The 17,294-nt window shown below is 40.6% G+C and overlaps 1 protein-coding gene across 1 annotated transcript in view; it reads right to left on the bottom strand.

Annotated features, from left to right (window-relative positions):
* Positions 1-12,703: 12,703 nt before the first annotated feature.
* LOC124594567 (protein spaetzle 3-like) overlaps positions 12,704-17,294 on the bottom strand; it is a 164,561-nt gene continuing 159,970 nt past the window's right edge. Inside the window, exon 2 of the mRNA XM_047132938.1 lies at positions 12,704-12,796. Coding sequence (XP_046988894.1) covers positions 12,704-12,796 — 93 coding nt within the window. The remainder of the gene's footprint in view (positions 12,797-17,294) is intronic.

Below are 17,294 nucleotides of genomic sequence, written 5' to 3'. Positions count from 1 at the left end.
AAATACCACATTAATGAAATAAATGCTCAAAATGATGTCCGTCAACCTTAGTGCACTTGGCAACACGTGTAATGACATTCCTCTTAACAGCGTGTAGTTCGCCTTCCGTAATGTTCACACATGCATAGACAATGCGCTGAAGCATGTTCTCAGGCGTTGTCGGTGGATCACGATAGCAAATATCCTTCAACTTTCCCCATAGAAAGAAGTCCGGGGACGCCAGGTCCGATGAGCGCGTGGGCCATGCTATGGTGCTTCGACGACCAATCCATCTGTCATGAAATATGCTATTCAATACCGCTTCAACCGCACGCGAGCTAGGTGCCAAACATCCATCACGTTGGAAGTACATCGCCATTCTGTCATGCAGTAAAACATCTTGTAGTAACATCAGTAGAACATTGCGTAGAAAATCAGCACACATTGCACCATTTAGATTGCCATCGAAAAAATGGGGACCAATTATCCTTCCCCCCTTAATGCCGCTCCATACATTAATCCACCAAGGCCGGTGATATTCCACTTGTCACAGCCATCGTGGATTTTCCATTGCACAATAGTGCATGTTATGCCGGTTTACGTTACCGCTGTTAGTGAATGACGCTTCGTCGCTTAATAGAATGCGTGCAAAAAATCTTTCATCGTCCCGTAATTTCTCATGTGCCCATTGGCAGAACTGTACACGACGTTCAAAGTCGTCGCCATGCAATTCCTGGTGCATAGAAATATGGTACGGGTGCAATCGATGTTGATGTAGCATTCTCAACACCGACGTTTTTGAAATTCCCGATTCTCGCGCAATTTGTCTGCTACTGATTGTGTGAGGATTAGCCGTGACAGCAGCTAAAACACCTACTTGGGCATCCTCATTTGCTGCAGGTCGTGGTTGATGTTTCACACGTGGCTGAACACTTCCTGTTTCCTTAAATAACGTAACTATCCGGCGAACGGTTCGAACTCTTGGATGATGTCGTCCAGGATACCGAGCAGTGTACATAGCACACGCCGGTTGGCATTTTGATCACAATAGCCATACATCAACACGATATCGACCTTTTCCGCAATTGGTAAACGGTCCATTTTAACACGGGTAATGTATCACGAAGCAAATACCATCCGCACTGGCGGAATGTTACGTGATACCACTTACTTATACGTTTGTGACTATTACAGCGCCATCTATCACAAAGCCAAAAAGTGGTCCAACTAAATCATTCATATTTCTTTACGTACTACACGAATATGTAATAAAAATGGGGGTTCCTATTTAAAAAAAAACGCAGTTGATATCCGTTTGACTTATGGCAGCGCCATCTAGCGGGCCAACCATAGCGCCATCTGGTTTCCCCCTTCAAGCTAGAGGAGTTTCGTTCTTTGTAGTTTTTTCGTTTGGTGCCTATTTCGTGAGATATTTGGCCCGGTCACTATCAATGGACCACCCTGTACATTAACGACCTGACAGACAATATTAATAGTATGAACGGTATAAAAAAGAGCCACAGGCATGTGAAGAGAATGTTGTACCTCTCTTTTAAAAGTACTGCCTAATACTGTTGAGGCCCTTGTCCCACTGCGACCGGGGCTGAGAATCGCCGTGTCTTAAAATTTCTGGGGCTGCGTTGTGGACCAAGTTCTGAAGTACTGCTTGACGTATTCGTCCGAGGTGAATCGTTTGCCTCTCAGAGCCTTCTTTAGCTCACAAAAAATTGCACAGTCGCAAAGAGACAGGTCTGGACTATGTAAGGGTGACGGAAGACCTCAGGCTGAACGTCTGCAAGAGTTCCTTGACTGTATTTTCTGCATGGTACCTTGCGTTGTCGTAGAACAGTTTGACCCTGCGGATGAGCTGCCCTGGTCGTTTTGCAAAGGGTAGTCAAGGTTTGTGAGTATCGCTGCTCATTCGCCGTTGTCCCATGCTGCAGGAATCGATAGGAAGGAGGCCCCTTTGGTCGAAGTAGGAGGTGAGCATAGTCTTTCCCGAACTTGTGTGGACGGTCTTGGAATTGTTTGTGTGGGGCCATCCTGCTTGCTTTCACTAGATAGCTGTTTTAACTCTGAAAGGATGACATTTCCAGCGACCATTCGCATCAGAAACTCATGCCCTTTTTTGTCATAGCGTTGCAGATGTTCAAGAGGGAATTCCGTACGACTTGCTCCTGTACCGTTTGAAGACTGTGAGGCATCCGATTGGCGCACACTTTGTAACATTTAAATATGTCCGTGATGATGGTGTGAACAACTCTGACGCTCAGTCCGACCTCACTAGCAATGGCTGCTACCTTACCTCGCCGGTCTTGAGGAATGACCGCATCCACCTGCTGGACAATGACATCGGTAATGCGGTGTGGTGCTCCAGACCGTGCATGATCGTTCAACGACGAAAGTTCTTTCCTGCATCGCTTGTGCCACGCCTTGACCCTTTCAACAGGCATGCAGCGCTCTCTGTACACTTGCGCCATTCTTCGATGGATTTCCGTTCTCTGCACTCCTTAAGCTGACAGGAAATGCACTGCACTCTTTGCTCTTCTTCTGAAGCCTCCATTCGGAGTATTTAAAACTCTGCTCAAAAATCAAGATGTAATGAGGATTATTCGACTATTTGGACATTACGAATAGTCAGTGGTAAAGGGTGAAAAATAAGATGAAGTAACAATATTTTTCATGATAATTTGTTTACAAAAGCTACAAGTACGTAAAGGTACAGTATGTAGACGTAGGGAGGAGTTCAGCTACTTCCTGTTTTTACTGCGAACTCCTTATATGATGTCGCAAGTTTATTGTGACTACTCCCGTCCTTAATCTTATATCTTATAGAACGAATTGGGCGCTGTACTTCACTGATACCGCACTTCGCAAAATAGTTCCAGAGTAAGGACGGTGCCGTTCTGTAATACAACTATTGTCCGACTTCAAAAACGAGAAATTATCATTAGACCAGATGAGCAAGTCTCGCACATTGCATGTAAATGCGTGCCATAAAATAGGTCGCGCCATATGGAAACACATACATTGCTCTCTCAGCAATGCTGTATCAATCCTTATGCCACGTGCTTGTTGCTCGTTTCTGTCGACATTGTAATTAAAACAGCACTTACAAATCTTATGAATAAATTTTTTTAAAGAGATTTATTTAAAATACAAAAATTTTGTCACTGCTGGTATGGGAAGTTGATTTTTCGGTTCTTTTACCCGGTTAGTATTAAAAATGGAAAACACCTGTTATAACCAAGACCAAACAAATACCGAAAAATACCTTTATTCACAACTAAAATACCGGTATCTGTTTTAACCGGTCGGTTTCTCCCATCCGTACCTAAAAACCGCATTTAGGCTCGCCAGTGCACCAGACTAGCGGGCGTTAATCCGTCGCGTGGACTTGATTCCCGTCTCGCAAACTAGGATTCTGCACGTCATTATACTTTCGGTACTGTACGTCGTAAGGATAGATGTAATTCTAAACAACATTCCCACGGTGCCGCTTCTTTTTGTATTGCACTAGGGCTGTTGATAAAACGTCGATATATATATATATATATATATATATATATATATATATATATATATATATATATTACATACATCGATATTTTTTTCGATATATATCAATATATGTCGGCGATAGTTTACACCCGATATTTCGATATAGCGATATCAAAACGTTAATATCGAGTGGCGATGTTTTTATTTTATATTACATCTTCTCGCAGGTCCGCAGCTCGTTGTCTCGCGATAGCGTTCCGACTTCCCGAGCACGGGGTCCCGGGTTCGATTCCCGGCGGGGTCAGGGATTTTCACTTGCCTCGAGATGACTGGGTGTTGTTGTGTCGTCATCATCATCATCATCGTTCATCCCCATTACGGTCGGAGGAAGGCAATGGCAAACCACCTCCACCTTGCCTTTTACAGCGGTGCGGGTCTCCGACATCGTCAACTACGCTCTGTTACGGAGTATGGGTCATCATCAACTCGCAATTTTTGGGAAATATTTGAAGTTGTTCTTTTGAAATTGTACTAGAACATAAACCTTACATTCACTGTGTGAAGGAGTCTTAGTACTTTTTGAGCTTTCATCGCGTCCAGTCTTTCTCTTAGACTGTGTGAAGCAAGTAAATATGGCACAAAAGAAGAACTGCCATTGCACTGGTGTGTGTCAGTGCCAATGGAATAAAAATATTACCGATGACCGATGTGAAAAAACAGCACACCGAATGCTTAAAAAAAATTAACGTAACTAGTGTGCTATTTATCCACATCGGTATTTTTCAAAAACTATTTCTGAAAATTAGGAACAAAAACATAAATGACAAGACTGGTCTTTGCGGTGGGTGGAGACGTGTGAGAGGAAATGCTGGCACAGTCGGCGTCCGGCGCTACCTACAGAAACTGCGACGTTTAGCTTCATCACGCAATTTTGACACTACAACTGCCAGGTCACTGACGCTGGCAGAAATGAAAAAAAAGAAAAAATCCATGGAAGTCGGCATGGAGTATTCCGTACAAATCCGATATGTTATGAAACCGAAGACGGACCCATCGGACACTTTTTATTGTGCCGCTAATATACAGTTACCATTGTTAGCATAGTGGTTAACGCCAAGCGTGAACGTACATCGTTTTCTTTTCAGTTATTGCTCTAAGGGGGATACGCAAGGTGCTAGCTTGTTGATGTACAGAATATTTAATAATAAATCAATACTTAAATGTACAGCTCTAAAACCGGTACTATATTTCAATGTGCAGTTGCGTCGATATATTTTCCGCTCGTATATCGATAATTTTCTTCGATATGACGGAGCGATATGATATACTTTTAAATTTCCGATATATTGGACTACCGATATTTTTAAAAAGATCAACTGTCCTACATCGGACCCGCCGCTGTGCAACGCGCCTCTTCTCCTCCAGAGACAGCGGGCACCCGTGGCAACTCCTTCGTAAGCGACTCCAGTCACGTAGGTGACCGCTGTGAGAACGACTGTAGTGGTGCGCCAGTGCCGATGTTATCCTACAGGGACCAACTTATACGGCTGAGAATTACGTCTGCAGGATGCGCAATACAAAATAAAAACAGCGATCCAGTCAGTCCTGGTGATCTAGTGGAAACCGAAAGAGGGCGCGATCGTATCCCAGTTGGAGATCTGCCCTTAAACTAGCCTTCAGCTTACAATGATGAGATGATCTGCCAGGGACGACACGTGCTCTGGAATCCACGTTAGACTGTAGGTCCTCTGTCCGTGGTAGGATAACTGGGGTGTGTTAGGGACACGCAAGTCGCTGAAGTGGCGTCCAATTGAAAGACCCGTACCTGGCCGTTGAACCATAATGGTGAGAATCTTGTACTAACAAGTGAGGCGCGCCTACTCGTTACCACAGATTTCGCTCAAATTTATGGTATATCCAAGTCTAAGCCAGAAATGAAAGTGACAGAAGTTGGAGCTCCAGATGACGCGGATCGAGAGAGGCATGAGCCATCTGCCTTACAACGGGAACCCATCATAGGTCACTCTCTGATACAATTGTAACTTTGCACGGTCACAGAAAATAAAGGAGTACTTACTTTGGCTTAGATGCCAACATACAATAGCTTCAGAGAAAATGACTGTCACAGTTTCGTCGTGGCTTCAACACGTTCTCCCGCGGGGTAAAATGGTGCGTTGATAGCACAGTGGCTATTACAGTACGGTTTCACCATCCGGGGTAGCGCAGTTCAAACCCACATCCAGCCACTCTGATTTACGTAAAATGTACTTTACTCCCCCAATCTCTCTCTCTCTCTCTCTCTCTCTCTCTCTCTCTCTCTCTCTCACACACACACACACACACGCACACACGCACACTAACTTACTCACTCTCGACCACTCGTTCGCTCTCTCTCGCACTCAAACAAACTTTCATATCTTCTTTAGTTAAATCCAAAATAGTACTTTTTATATATTTGTTATTTTTTTGTAACATGTTTATCATAGTATGAAAATGTTACAAACAATTTTCAAAGAGATGCTACCTTATGGAATTAAATTAAAATCACTTTCTTTCCCACAACTCAGCAACATCGAAATGGCAATATTACCTAACTCATACAAATAAATATTTCAATCGCAAAAACACAAATTGCTGCAAAAGAAAATCCTTTGCTACAATCACCAAAAAGACTAAAAAAACTTACAATGCCATTATAAATTCTTTCACAAGCCGACGGAGTGCAACAAACAACGAAGATACTTGAAAAACCAATTTTCTGAAAACAAAGCAAGTGACAGACCAAAGAAAAAATATTTTTGACAAAGAATACTGAAATTGCACTCTTGAAACTTAAAGGTATCCACATCTGTACCAATATATTTGTAAATTTGAAAATAAAAATTTATTACGATACAAAAAATTTAGGTTTCCCGCAATTTTTTATTTTATTTTTTATTTTTATTTATTTATTTATTGTTTTTGTACCTGAAGTTTGTGACATCTATATTTTTTATGACATCGTGAAATACACTCGAATTAATGGTAAAAGAAATAAATATTTCAAATCTTATTAAAAATAGATTTTATCAACACAATTAACACATGTTAACCGCTTCCAGAAAATTCCTACCAACAGTCTTCATTTGCGTCTGAGAGGTCAGTGACAAATTTCGTCTTCGAGACAATAAAGACGGAAACCAATTAATATAATGACATCAGAAAGTGAATGTAACGGTCACAAAATCTGGAAAGCTCACCAAAGAAACATATACAACTTTCCAAAAAATGTTTCGATATGCGTGGCTTATCGCGAAATTTTTGCCGGACGGCGGGTTTGTTTTCCTAATGACATTCACACAAGAAAATGTGACTGTGGTATATGTGCCTTCGCACGTTACTCGAGGTTCAAAAATGGCTCTGAGCACTGTGGGACTTAATTTCTGAGGTCATCAGTCCCCTAGAACTTAGAACTACTTAAACCTAACTAACCTAAGGACATCACACACATCCATGCCCGAGGCAGGATTCGAACCTGTGACGGTAGCGGTCGCGCCGTTCCAGACTGTAGCACCTAGAACCGCTCGGCCACCCCGGCCGGCTTGCTCGAGGTGTTCGGAATATTTATCCCATGAGTGTTTTTATGAATGCATTCCTTCTCTTGAAGCACAAAAGTAAAAATCAAAGAAAAAACTGATATATGGCATTATACAAGATTTGTAATGACACTATCTCTTTTCAAGAAGATTTGAAATGCTTATTTATTTTGTCAATAATTCCACTGTAAGTTAAGACGTCTTAAAAAAATATTGATGTGACATAGTTCCGCGACACCAAAAGAAAACGAAACTTATCATTAGATTTGAACACATGACCACTGCGCTATCAACTCATTTGGTTTTAGGGTGCGCGACTGGATTGATGAAATCGGGTCGCAACTTTGACCGTCATTTTCGCAAAAACTATTGAGTGTTGGCACATAAGCTGCAACAGATGTCCCTTTATTTTCACCTTTCCTTCACCCTGTCAAGTTTAGACTGCGTCGAAGAGGGACCTATCGCGGTTTCCCCTTGTTAGCAAAGTTTCCAGGCAGCATTTAGTACAGCGGTACGAGTAGAGAATGGTAATCCAAGGTCGTGGGCTCGAAGCGCTATGAGGAAACTTCTTTATTGTCGTTTTTACATTACTTACTGTGCAAATAAACCAAAATAATGCTCAAAATACTGCACGAAAAGGAAAATTTGGGAGTGCAAATAAATTTCGAGGAAAAGATGGTGGGGCGTACACTACAACTTCATATATAAATTAGATACTTGTATTATTTTATAGTTAATGATTTACACGTTCTAGCTTTCGCCCCAATAGCCGATGGTTTGATTTTACCTACGCCGGGAACCTATTGTTCGCGTGCAGCTGCCAACAGCTGCTCGAAAGTCAAAATGAAACTAACGGAATACGAAGCCCTGGACGCTTTAATCACAATCCCTTCTGGGAAAGTCATTTGCAGAGTCCTCGTGGACGCTGCAAATACTTTCCTGAAAATTTATTCGCTTTCTCAAATTTTCCTTTGCCTTTTCTCTTCCACACCTTTTATAAAAATAGAATGAGCAGTATTACGGTTTATTTGCAGTTTTAGTAACGTAAAAATTGAAAGTAAAATAGTGATAAAAATGTTTACACATAGGACTTCGAGCCCACGACCATAGGATTAATGTTCTGTACTTCTTCCGCTTCTCCATCTGCTGCCTGGAAATCACGCTCTCGTAAATTGCTCATGCCTCTTCCAATCCGCGCCAAAAATGCTATTTTTTTTTTGTAAAAGCTTGGCCGTCTGGAGCTTTCAAATCTGTCACTTTCGTTTCTGGCCAAGCCATGCATATATGGTAAATTTGTACGAAATCAGCGATGACCAGCTGACGCGGTCCCCTTGTAATGGCCCGCAAGAGCCTCTGACATGGCTCGTGATGTTTATCGTTCACGTTCCTCAGATCAAGTTCGCAATTTATGTGTTGGGAACATGAAGCGCCAGACTACTGTCTGCAGCTACACGTAGAGATGCTACTGCCTGCAGCAGTGCTTCTCATCGACGATAATTACAATCTGGTGGATAAAAAGAAATCTTCTGAGCAGCTAAAATGTAACGTGGTTCGATTATGGTTTACTCACGGAACTACGCTATTTTTTAGGAAATAGATCTCCTCCAGATTTCTCCGTACATTACTGTGTTTTGCTGTACAGATTCATGCTGATCCTGTATGTTTTGTAACATCATCTACCCATATCCTATTGAATCAGTGTCTTGATCTTCCCTCACGTTTTGGAATCAAGTGAAGAACCTCCCTCGTCCACCTATATCATTCATTAGCCGGCTTACATGTATCACCCTCCCCCATACCCCAATATCATTCTTATGACGCTCGTAATTGTATCCTCCACCACGGTCTCTTTCATTATGTATTAGTTTGTTTTCTTGTCTCTCCTAGCGCAGTCGGCGGGAGATGACTCCTGACAGCTGGCAGCTTTCAAATGAGAAGGACAAACGTTTGCAACCAAAAACAATAGACGTGTATTCTCTGATTAAAATGACGGTGCAATTGACAGATTGCTGTGGCGGGGGCCAGTGTTGCCGGAGTGAGCCAGCCGCCCTACACAAAGCTATGCGCGTACAAAACAGGCGACGCAGCGAGCAAATGGCACTCGAGAAGAAATTACGACTCGTTGCCGGCTGGTCCCTACCATTCGACTCGTCGAAACGTCAATCACAAAGTTTTTTTTAATTTTTTTATATCAGTATTATATAGATATGCGACAACACCTAAGTGTTTCCATACAGAGGTCAGAAGTGAGCTCTGTATGCTCGCTTTAAACTCGGCAGCAGGCCCTATGACGTCACCTAAGCACTCGCCGTCCCCGTAAGCTTGGGCACTCGACTCATGAATCTACGCCGCTACCATTTTAGCTGAAAACTCATCACTTGAGTCTGTTGATGGTTACAAGTCGATTGTACTAGCGTAGAAAGGAGAGCGTGTTCACGAGTTCGCATGCATAAGCGATGATTAGCTCACTGTTGCACATTGCAATTATCACACACCAATACATGACATATTGGTTGGCGGGGAATATTGTTCTGTTTATACATATCTATTTGTATCTATGTGTGTGTGAGTATCTTGCATGTATATATGAAAATATGTATAAAGGATATATTTGAATGTATATTTCGTACGTATGTGTATGTATAAAACTTTCTCGAAGCCTGCTGTAAATTAATTTTAATATTTAACGTCTTTTCAGACAATGTCTAAAAATTATGTTGACATATTCACATTTTCGACAGGTTACCGAGTCTCACGATAGTACACGAAAACAGGACATTAGGATGTAGTAAAGACAGATTATTAAAATATATTTACAGAAGTTATTGAAAAAGTCACAGAAATGAATGATACGCTACACAACACGCTTTTAGCTCGTAAAGCAAACCTCTACGGCCAAAACAATACGCAAATAGCACTCTTTTTGGTCACAGGGACATAGACAGTGACGTTGCTTTTCGCCCAATTTTCGTTCTTCATAGCTCATATGTGTTATCACGGTGAAAAAAAAAAAAAAAAAGTGGCTCTGAGCACTATGGGAGTTGACATCTGAGGTCATCAGTCCCCTAGAACTTAGAACTACTTAAACCTAACTAACCTAAGGACATCACACCCATCCATGCCCGAGGCAGGATTCGAACCTGCGACCGTAGTGGTCGCGCGGCTCCAGACTGACGCGCCTAGACCCGCTCGGCCACATTGGCCGGCTATCACGGTGCAGATGGAATACACAGAAAATTACAACCACATTGTTTGCATGCACGAAATTCGTTTGTTTTATGTCTGATGCGTGGACTGTATCATCGAAGTTCTTCCTCTAGTGGAGCACATTTGCAGCTGCATACACTGCGTCATTTAATTTGCGTCTTACCCCCCGCCCCCCCCCCCCCCCCCACTGTCTCACAAAACTCAGATTTGTTATCAGCCATCTGATCCTGACAACGTCATGTCGTCCTGTCAGTGTTATTTTACGATAGGATGATAGTCCGCTCGCCGAGCGGAGTGGCCGCTCGGTTAGAGGCGAATGTCACCAATCGTGCGTCCCCTATCGCCGGAGGTTGGAGTCCTCCATCGGGCGTGGGTGTGTGTGTTGTTCTTAGCATAAGTCAGTTTAAGTAGTGTGTAAGTGGTGGTGGTTGTTGGGATGTTTAAGGGGGACTAAACAGCGAAGGTCATCAGTCCCAGTGTGTAAGTCTAGGGACCGATGACCTCAGCAGTTTGGTCCCTTAGGAATTCACACACATTTGAACATGGTTCGCTCAAATTCCATATTAATTTACGGCAAGCCTTACTCAATCACGGTCCAATACGAGTCGAGAACTAGGACGCGACTTCAGCGCCACCGTTCTCAGACTCACCATAGGGCTATTCACGGGAGTACAGTGGGAAGAAAGGAAGCCAGTGTAGCCGTGATGTATCAGCGCCGCCTTCACTTCTAGCGTATGCAAACCTCAACATTACACTTGCACTCGCTCTATTTCTGATCTCTATTGCCATAGATATGTATAGCCTACAAAATGAGTTACATGATGGGTTGAGGTAGATGCTGAAAGCAGTAGCTCTCAGTGTAGCTGTCTTAGATCTTCTCTCTCCAACTCCGTCAAAGGAATGCAGTGCTATAACAGCTTATAGGGTCTTTATTTTCGATAAACCATGATATAAGTAAGTAGTACTTCCTCAAGATCTTGTAATTTCTGTGTTAACTCGCATCCTAGCGAGAAGTGGCAGTAATTTCATCGTAAATTTACAAGGCATTTTGAAGAATACACCCAAACTATATACCTCTCAATTAACAATGGAACAGACAACACAACGCTTAACAGTGCATTCGTACCTGTGTAAGCAGATAGAAACACTCTCTGGCACACTGTATGTCTGGCAGGTTTTATCTGTCGCTTAGGACAAAGACACTGAAGTCTCCTGAGACATCTGTTTACTGGTCTGTTCAGAATGAAGCAAATGTATGATCTAACCTACTGATGCTAAGTTTAGATTTTGTGCACGTCAGCTTTTTTTAAGGATGGCACTCAAAATGATTAAGAGCATCGTCATGTACCTTTTCTATCCACTTCTGTGAGGACATATTGGCACTGGAAAGTTTAATGTTGGGATGTTTTTTTCTTGCCATAACAAGAAACTTTTGTTACAGTGTAGCTATTCATGTAGTAATTAGCTGAGGCTAAAAAAATGGAAACATAGCTATCTATTCCGCTATTAATTACTTTCTTACATTTCATGTCTTCTTTTCTTGAGCTAGTGACAATATGAAAATAGTTACAAAGACAGAAAATGTATTTAAAACTCCTGGGTGAGTTTAAAAAAGTGCAAAACGTAAATCAGAATTTATTTAAATGAGAAGTTCTATCATTATAGATATCCTCAATCGCATAAATTGAAGAGCAACTATAGTGCAGTGCAAAACAGTTGTTTTAATGTTCCAAATTCACACACTTTTTTTTTTAAAAAAAAGGAGAATAAAGATGGCGCTCACTTGTTTTCCTTCCTCCAGTCCTCTCATATCTCATCACATCTCTACATTAAATATTTACCATAACGTATGAGGAAGATTTGCAATCCTTGTTTTCTCTGTGTTCCATTTAATAACGAAAAGAACATATAGCATACAACTCGGTTATAGTCATCCAGAAGGTACAATATGGGAAGAAACTGACCGACAAATTAATTTTTTTAATTTGTGTTCTTATCGAGCAACGCGTTCAAAAATTTCAACAGACAACCCTGAACGAGCGTTCAAAAGTATCGCTATGAACGTTGAAACATAACAAATGCATTAATAGCAACAAGTGAATAACAATGCTGTAGTCGTATCGCGATAACATTGTTTTGCCAATACACGACTTACAAGTGGAAGCAGACATATGAAATATATTTTGAAAGTGTCATCAAAAATTCTTTCTAATTTAGAGTAAAATCTGTGCTTCAAGCGATCGTTATCGTTGGAGATTCTTCAAAAATAAATTCCGTTTTCAGCTCATGATATTTTTATGGTTACGCCTGGTGGGACTACCTTTTCACACATTTGGTATTTTGTGGTGCACGCATGTTGCAACTGAACTGTATTTCACTTGAGATAAATGTTAGGAGTACATTGTGGAACTGTTTGTGACAAATCATGCTTCAGAGTAGCGTTATGACCTACTGTTTGATGATGAAACAGCTATAGCCTTAGTATTTAAGAGACTTACCATCACCAACAGAAAGGCAGTTCTGATAACACTCACCTGGAACAGAAAGAAAGACAGACTTAGTGAATAAATCTTAAGGAACAGGAAAGTTCAGTTTAATATTAAATCTATTATCGCCAACGTGAATCGGCCAATTACCATACACTTCATATTCAGTCAACGCTCTAATAGGCTGTTTCAACTTGGGGAGATTGTGTCACACTGTTCTCAAAGTAAGGTTTTACTGCAGAATAGCGCTGGAAACTCTGTGACCTTTGTTCAACAATACAGTATGTTTGTCTTGCCATTATTCTTGCACAGCATTCACTTTGTTGTGACGCCTTAGTCATAAATAGGGAGCAAATTTTCTGAATCCTTGGGACCAATCAAGATTCATCCGATGTCACAAGAATACATCTTCTAAATGAATGAGGATTGAAATTTTATGTTAATTTCAGAAAAAAAATACACCTTACGCGGGCAACGAATACTAGACACTGCAGTTTCTAATACTGGCTTTTTACCTTGAGAAGGAATTTTCCGGAATATTCGGTTCTCTTACCAATCGAAGTAATAGAAGTAAAAGAAAAGTTTAATTCTGTCAACTGTCTTCAAATCATATCATTGACAACCAAGCATATCTTCATTGTCAGGGCTTCAGCTTACAATGGAGTGAATTTCACTGCGATGTAAAAGTGATGAAAATTCTTGTCTGTCGGAGACGAAATTGAATTTTCTTCAGAATTGTGTGAAAGCGTATAGAGTTACTTGAACTTGTAATTTAACCCTAAATGAAATTCAACTTATCGTACATAATATTTTCTTTTTTTCTTAATGATCTCAACGCAGTGTATTGTATACTATATTGTATTGTACAATACACAAATACTTTTTGTAAATGAAGTTTCCAGTTGTTTACACTTAACGGTCCTGTGGTATGAACGAAATTAAATTTCAAATTAATCTCTGACAGGAAATTAAACTTACGATTTTAATGTTTCCGCGTTTATGTCGCATGTTGCTGTTGTGGTCTTCAGTTACAAAACTGGTAGCCTTTCATGCTAGTCTATCCTGTAAAAGGCTCTTCATCTCTGCACAACTACTAAAACCTATGTCCACTTCAATCAACTTGCTGTAATGAAGTCTAGATCTCCTTTCATATCAGTCATATTGCCGTTAAGTGAAAATGGCTGCAAATTTAGATTTGCAGACATACATTTGTGAAATGTGTGATACAGAATATGCGTTTTAATCTTTGGAGTAACCAGAAAGTTAATTTAGAACGCGATATTCTTTGGAGTTGTCGTACCATCTTTGTTTTCGTGGAAGAAACAACGTTGCCGTAACCTACACGAAAAACCAGTATACAGGTAAGCTAAAAATGAAAGTTTCATAACATTCTAATTGGTTTTGCAGACATCTCTCCATTTAAATTTATCTTAACCCTCTAAAGACAAGTCTTCCCATCGTCTTGACATCGCAAAGAAATGCTCTCAACACTTCGCCAGCCCTTGCGACAAAGGTGCATTTCAATATACATTGCCGGTGTTCAGTTTTTCAGCAAGTATTTAACTCTTTAAGAATAACAGTATGGTGTTCGTAGTCATTGTCACAAAACAGATAATCAATACTGGCATGTGCGTCACCGCTGAGGGGAGGGGAAACAGTAGCGACTTGCCCCCCTCCTCCCAAATTTTTTGAAAAGTAATTCTAATTTTTTTAGTCTTAGTTGACAAAGAATGATTGTTGGAGTAATATATTCTAGCTAAACCAATTACACACACTAAAAGTTCTTTTGCAGGGTTTAGTAACGTGCCGCAAATCAATACCAGGATATTTATATTATTTACTAAAAAGACGATATTCCAAATCTTAATAAACTTTATTGCTACTCCTATGAGCGATGAAGGAGCAGGGTAGATAAACATGAATCTACTTGGTTTTGCTAGAATGTTTATAGCCAATTTTGACAACAGAAAAAACGTATTTGGATCGCATAGGATGAACGTTGTAAGATTATTTTAAGTCATGCTCTTGACTCTGTATTTAATCATCATTTCTGGCTTTTTAACTACTTATCATTTTATTCCTAGCTCTCACAGTTTTCCGCTTGTGTTTTTAAATGTATTTTTAATGTTTTATAAATAGCCTAAATAAAATCGTGTATGTAGTAAGCCATTTATTTATTTTTCCAGTAAAACATGCTCTTCACGGTAAACGCCCATGTTTCGAGTTATATTTCGTGCATGATTGTATGAGTCCACAGGACTTAGTATTGCACCGAAGATGATCACTCTGTGACTAAAATCGGTATGCTATAATAAAAAACTTTTTCACATTCATATTACCAGTGCTGGAGTTACACTTGTTTACAACATAAAAATCATACACAAACTATCGATAACTTTAAATGTTAATATTATATAACCTTTTTATGATCAGTAATCCCAACATACATTTTAATCCATGCTCAAAGTGGCACGCTTTACGAATTTTAAGTGCCACTGAAATATATCGCCTGAGGCACTCAGAATGCTTCAAAAATGGTTTTAAGTTGTAATTTTTCACCTTTTTCCAAGAGGGTCTCCCGTTTAGCCCTCCTTATCATCTCTACCGTATCTGTTGAGTTGTCCAGTGCTGTTGATGCACATGAATATTGGTACGCAAGGCCTTCGTGGGTGAAATGTCTTCAGGCTTCGGTAAAGTTCTTTGCTGGCGGCTCGTCTTAGCACGCATGCGCGACGCATCGCCCTTCCATCTTTTCGCGTTTCATTGCGCATGCGGGGCTTATCGGCTGCGATTTCGTAGCTGTCTGTCCGTTGTAACAAACTATAGGAGCGGCGAGAATATTCATGGGCGGAACGTTGGGCGACGAACATGGGAACGTACCGCAGACGCATTTAGACGGCCGATCACGCTCTATTCCGTACCACGTAAAGGGAATCGACGCCGGGAGTCTGTACGCCTCACCGTGTACCATGTCAGCCACCACTAATCGTGATGTCCACGACGCTCTTTGGAAACTGCTCGAAGAAAATCACAGCTAGCTATGCAGTAAGTTACCATCTCAACAGAGCACGGCAGCGGGAGAAACTCGATAAACGCTTTGCTATATGTGAGCGAATTTTGCTCTAGTATTTGAACACAGTCACTGAACCGAGCTAGATTCTCATATGGGACAGACGCTGGCGAAAGCCAAAAAATGTGTTCAGAGAGGACGGCATTCATCTCCCTCCCTACGTGCACCTGGACACTACACAACGGTAATGGTCCAAATCTCCACTAACAGACACTTCGCCAAAGCCGACTGTGACTGTAATTCATAAATTAGAAATATTTTTGTTAGTAATACGCGTCATCAGGGTGAAAATTTTAGTTTCTAATTTTAGTCCAACGCTTTTTGGAGCTGCAGCTCCATTTTCAAGGACGACATTGGCATATTTGGGCGTTAGATTTGCTTCAGTTTACCACCTTTATCTTAATGACTATTTATGAAAGCCCCTTTTTACTTATGGACCATATACACTACTGGATGCATTTCGAAAGTAGGAAAAATTTTGTGTACAATAGATAATCGAGAGTGAACGTCGATTTTGCTATCGACATGGTGAAATCCACAGTGCATTGTAGATGACATTTGTAAGCCAGGCATGTACATATCATGCCAATAGGTATTATCTATGATTATCCATATTTAAATAATATCGATTTTAGGGGTTTAAACACGCGATGTTTCGATACCGATATTGAAGCATTTGGAACATCGTAACCTGAATGTTGAACAGTTTGATGTATAAAACAACCAAAGTTGGCAAATTCAGTTCTTTTTATTTAACTGTTTACCGGTTTCGGGTATCAGAATTCAGTCTCAAATCATCTAAACTCAAAAAATGGTATATTCTGCGATAGCTTGTAAACCATGTTAATACTGACAAGTGTTTCACTGAGTAGTGGCAGGAGTTGTATGTTTTTACTGCTAATGGTCACTGAAAAACTTGACTTAGACGCAAATATGTGCAGTATTAACGTGGTTTGCATGCTGTCACGGAACGGACAATTTTTTCTGTTTGAATTGATTGAGATTCGGTTCTGATAACAGAAACCGGTCATCAATTAAATAAAAGAGCTGAATTTCGCAATTTTGACTGTGTTCTGCATCAAACAACTTAACACAAGTTGCTGTCCTGTTATCATCCCAGCATGCTGGAAATCCATGAATACTGAAGACAAAAAATTCGACTTTCCATGTTGGCAAAAAAAACTTGGCTACTTGTTCCACTGTCTATAATTTTCATCATTTAAAGGAACCTTTTTCTAAAATTTCTACTAAGGATATCCGTACAGTGATTAAAGAAGTGGCAATAGCGCCTGAAAGAAAAAGGATATCGTATGTCGTATTTTGCCCACATGCTCCATTTGGTAGCAAAACAATCTACTGAAAAGAGCGACAAACTGCCTCAGCTAATTACTGCTGTGGAAAGGATAGTAAAGAGATTCAAACAAATTCTGGTAGAAAGTGATAAGCTAAGAAAAGAATTAGATCTCGAACTAGTTC

This window comes from Schistocerca americana, chromosome 2 (genome assembly GCF_021461395.2).
Source record: "Schistocerca americana isolate TAMUIC-IGC-003095 chromosome 2, iqSchAmer2.1, whole genome shotgun sequence".
Lineage (NCBI taxonomy): Eukaryota > Metazoa > Arthropoda > Insecta > Orthoptera > Acrididae > Schistocerca > Schistocerca americana.
The sequence above is the reverse complement of the archived record's forward strand: the minus strand, read 5'-3'. Positions and strand labels throughout refer to the sequence as shown.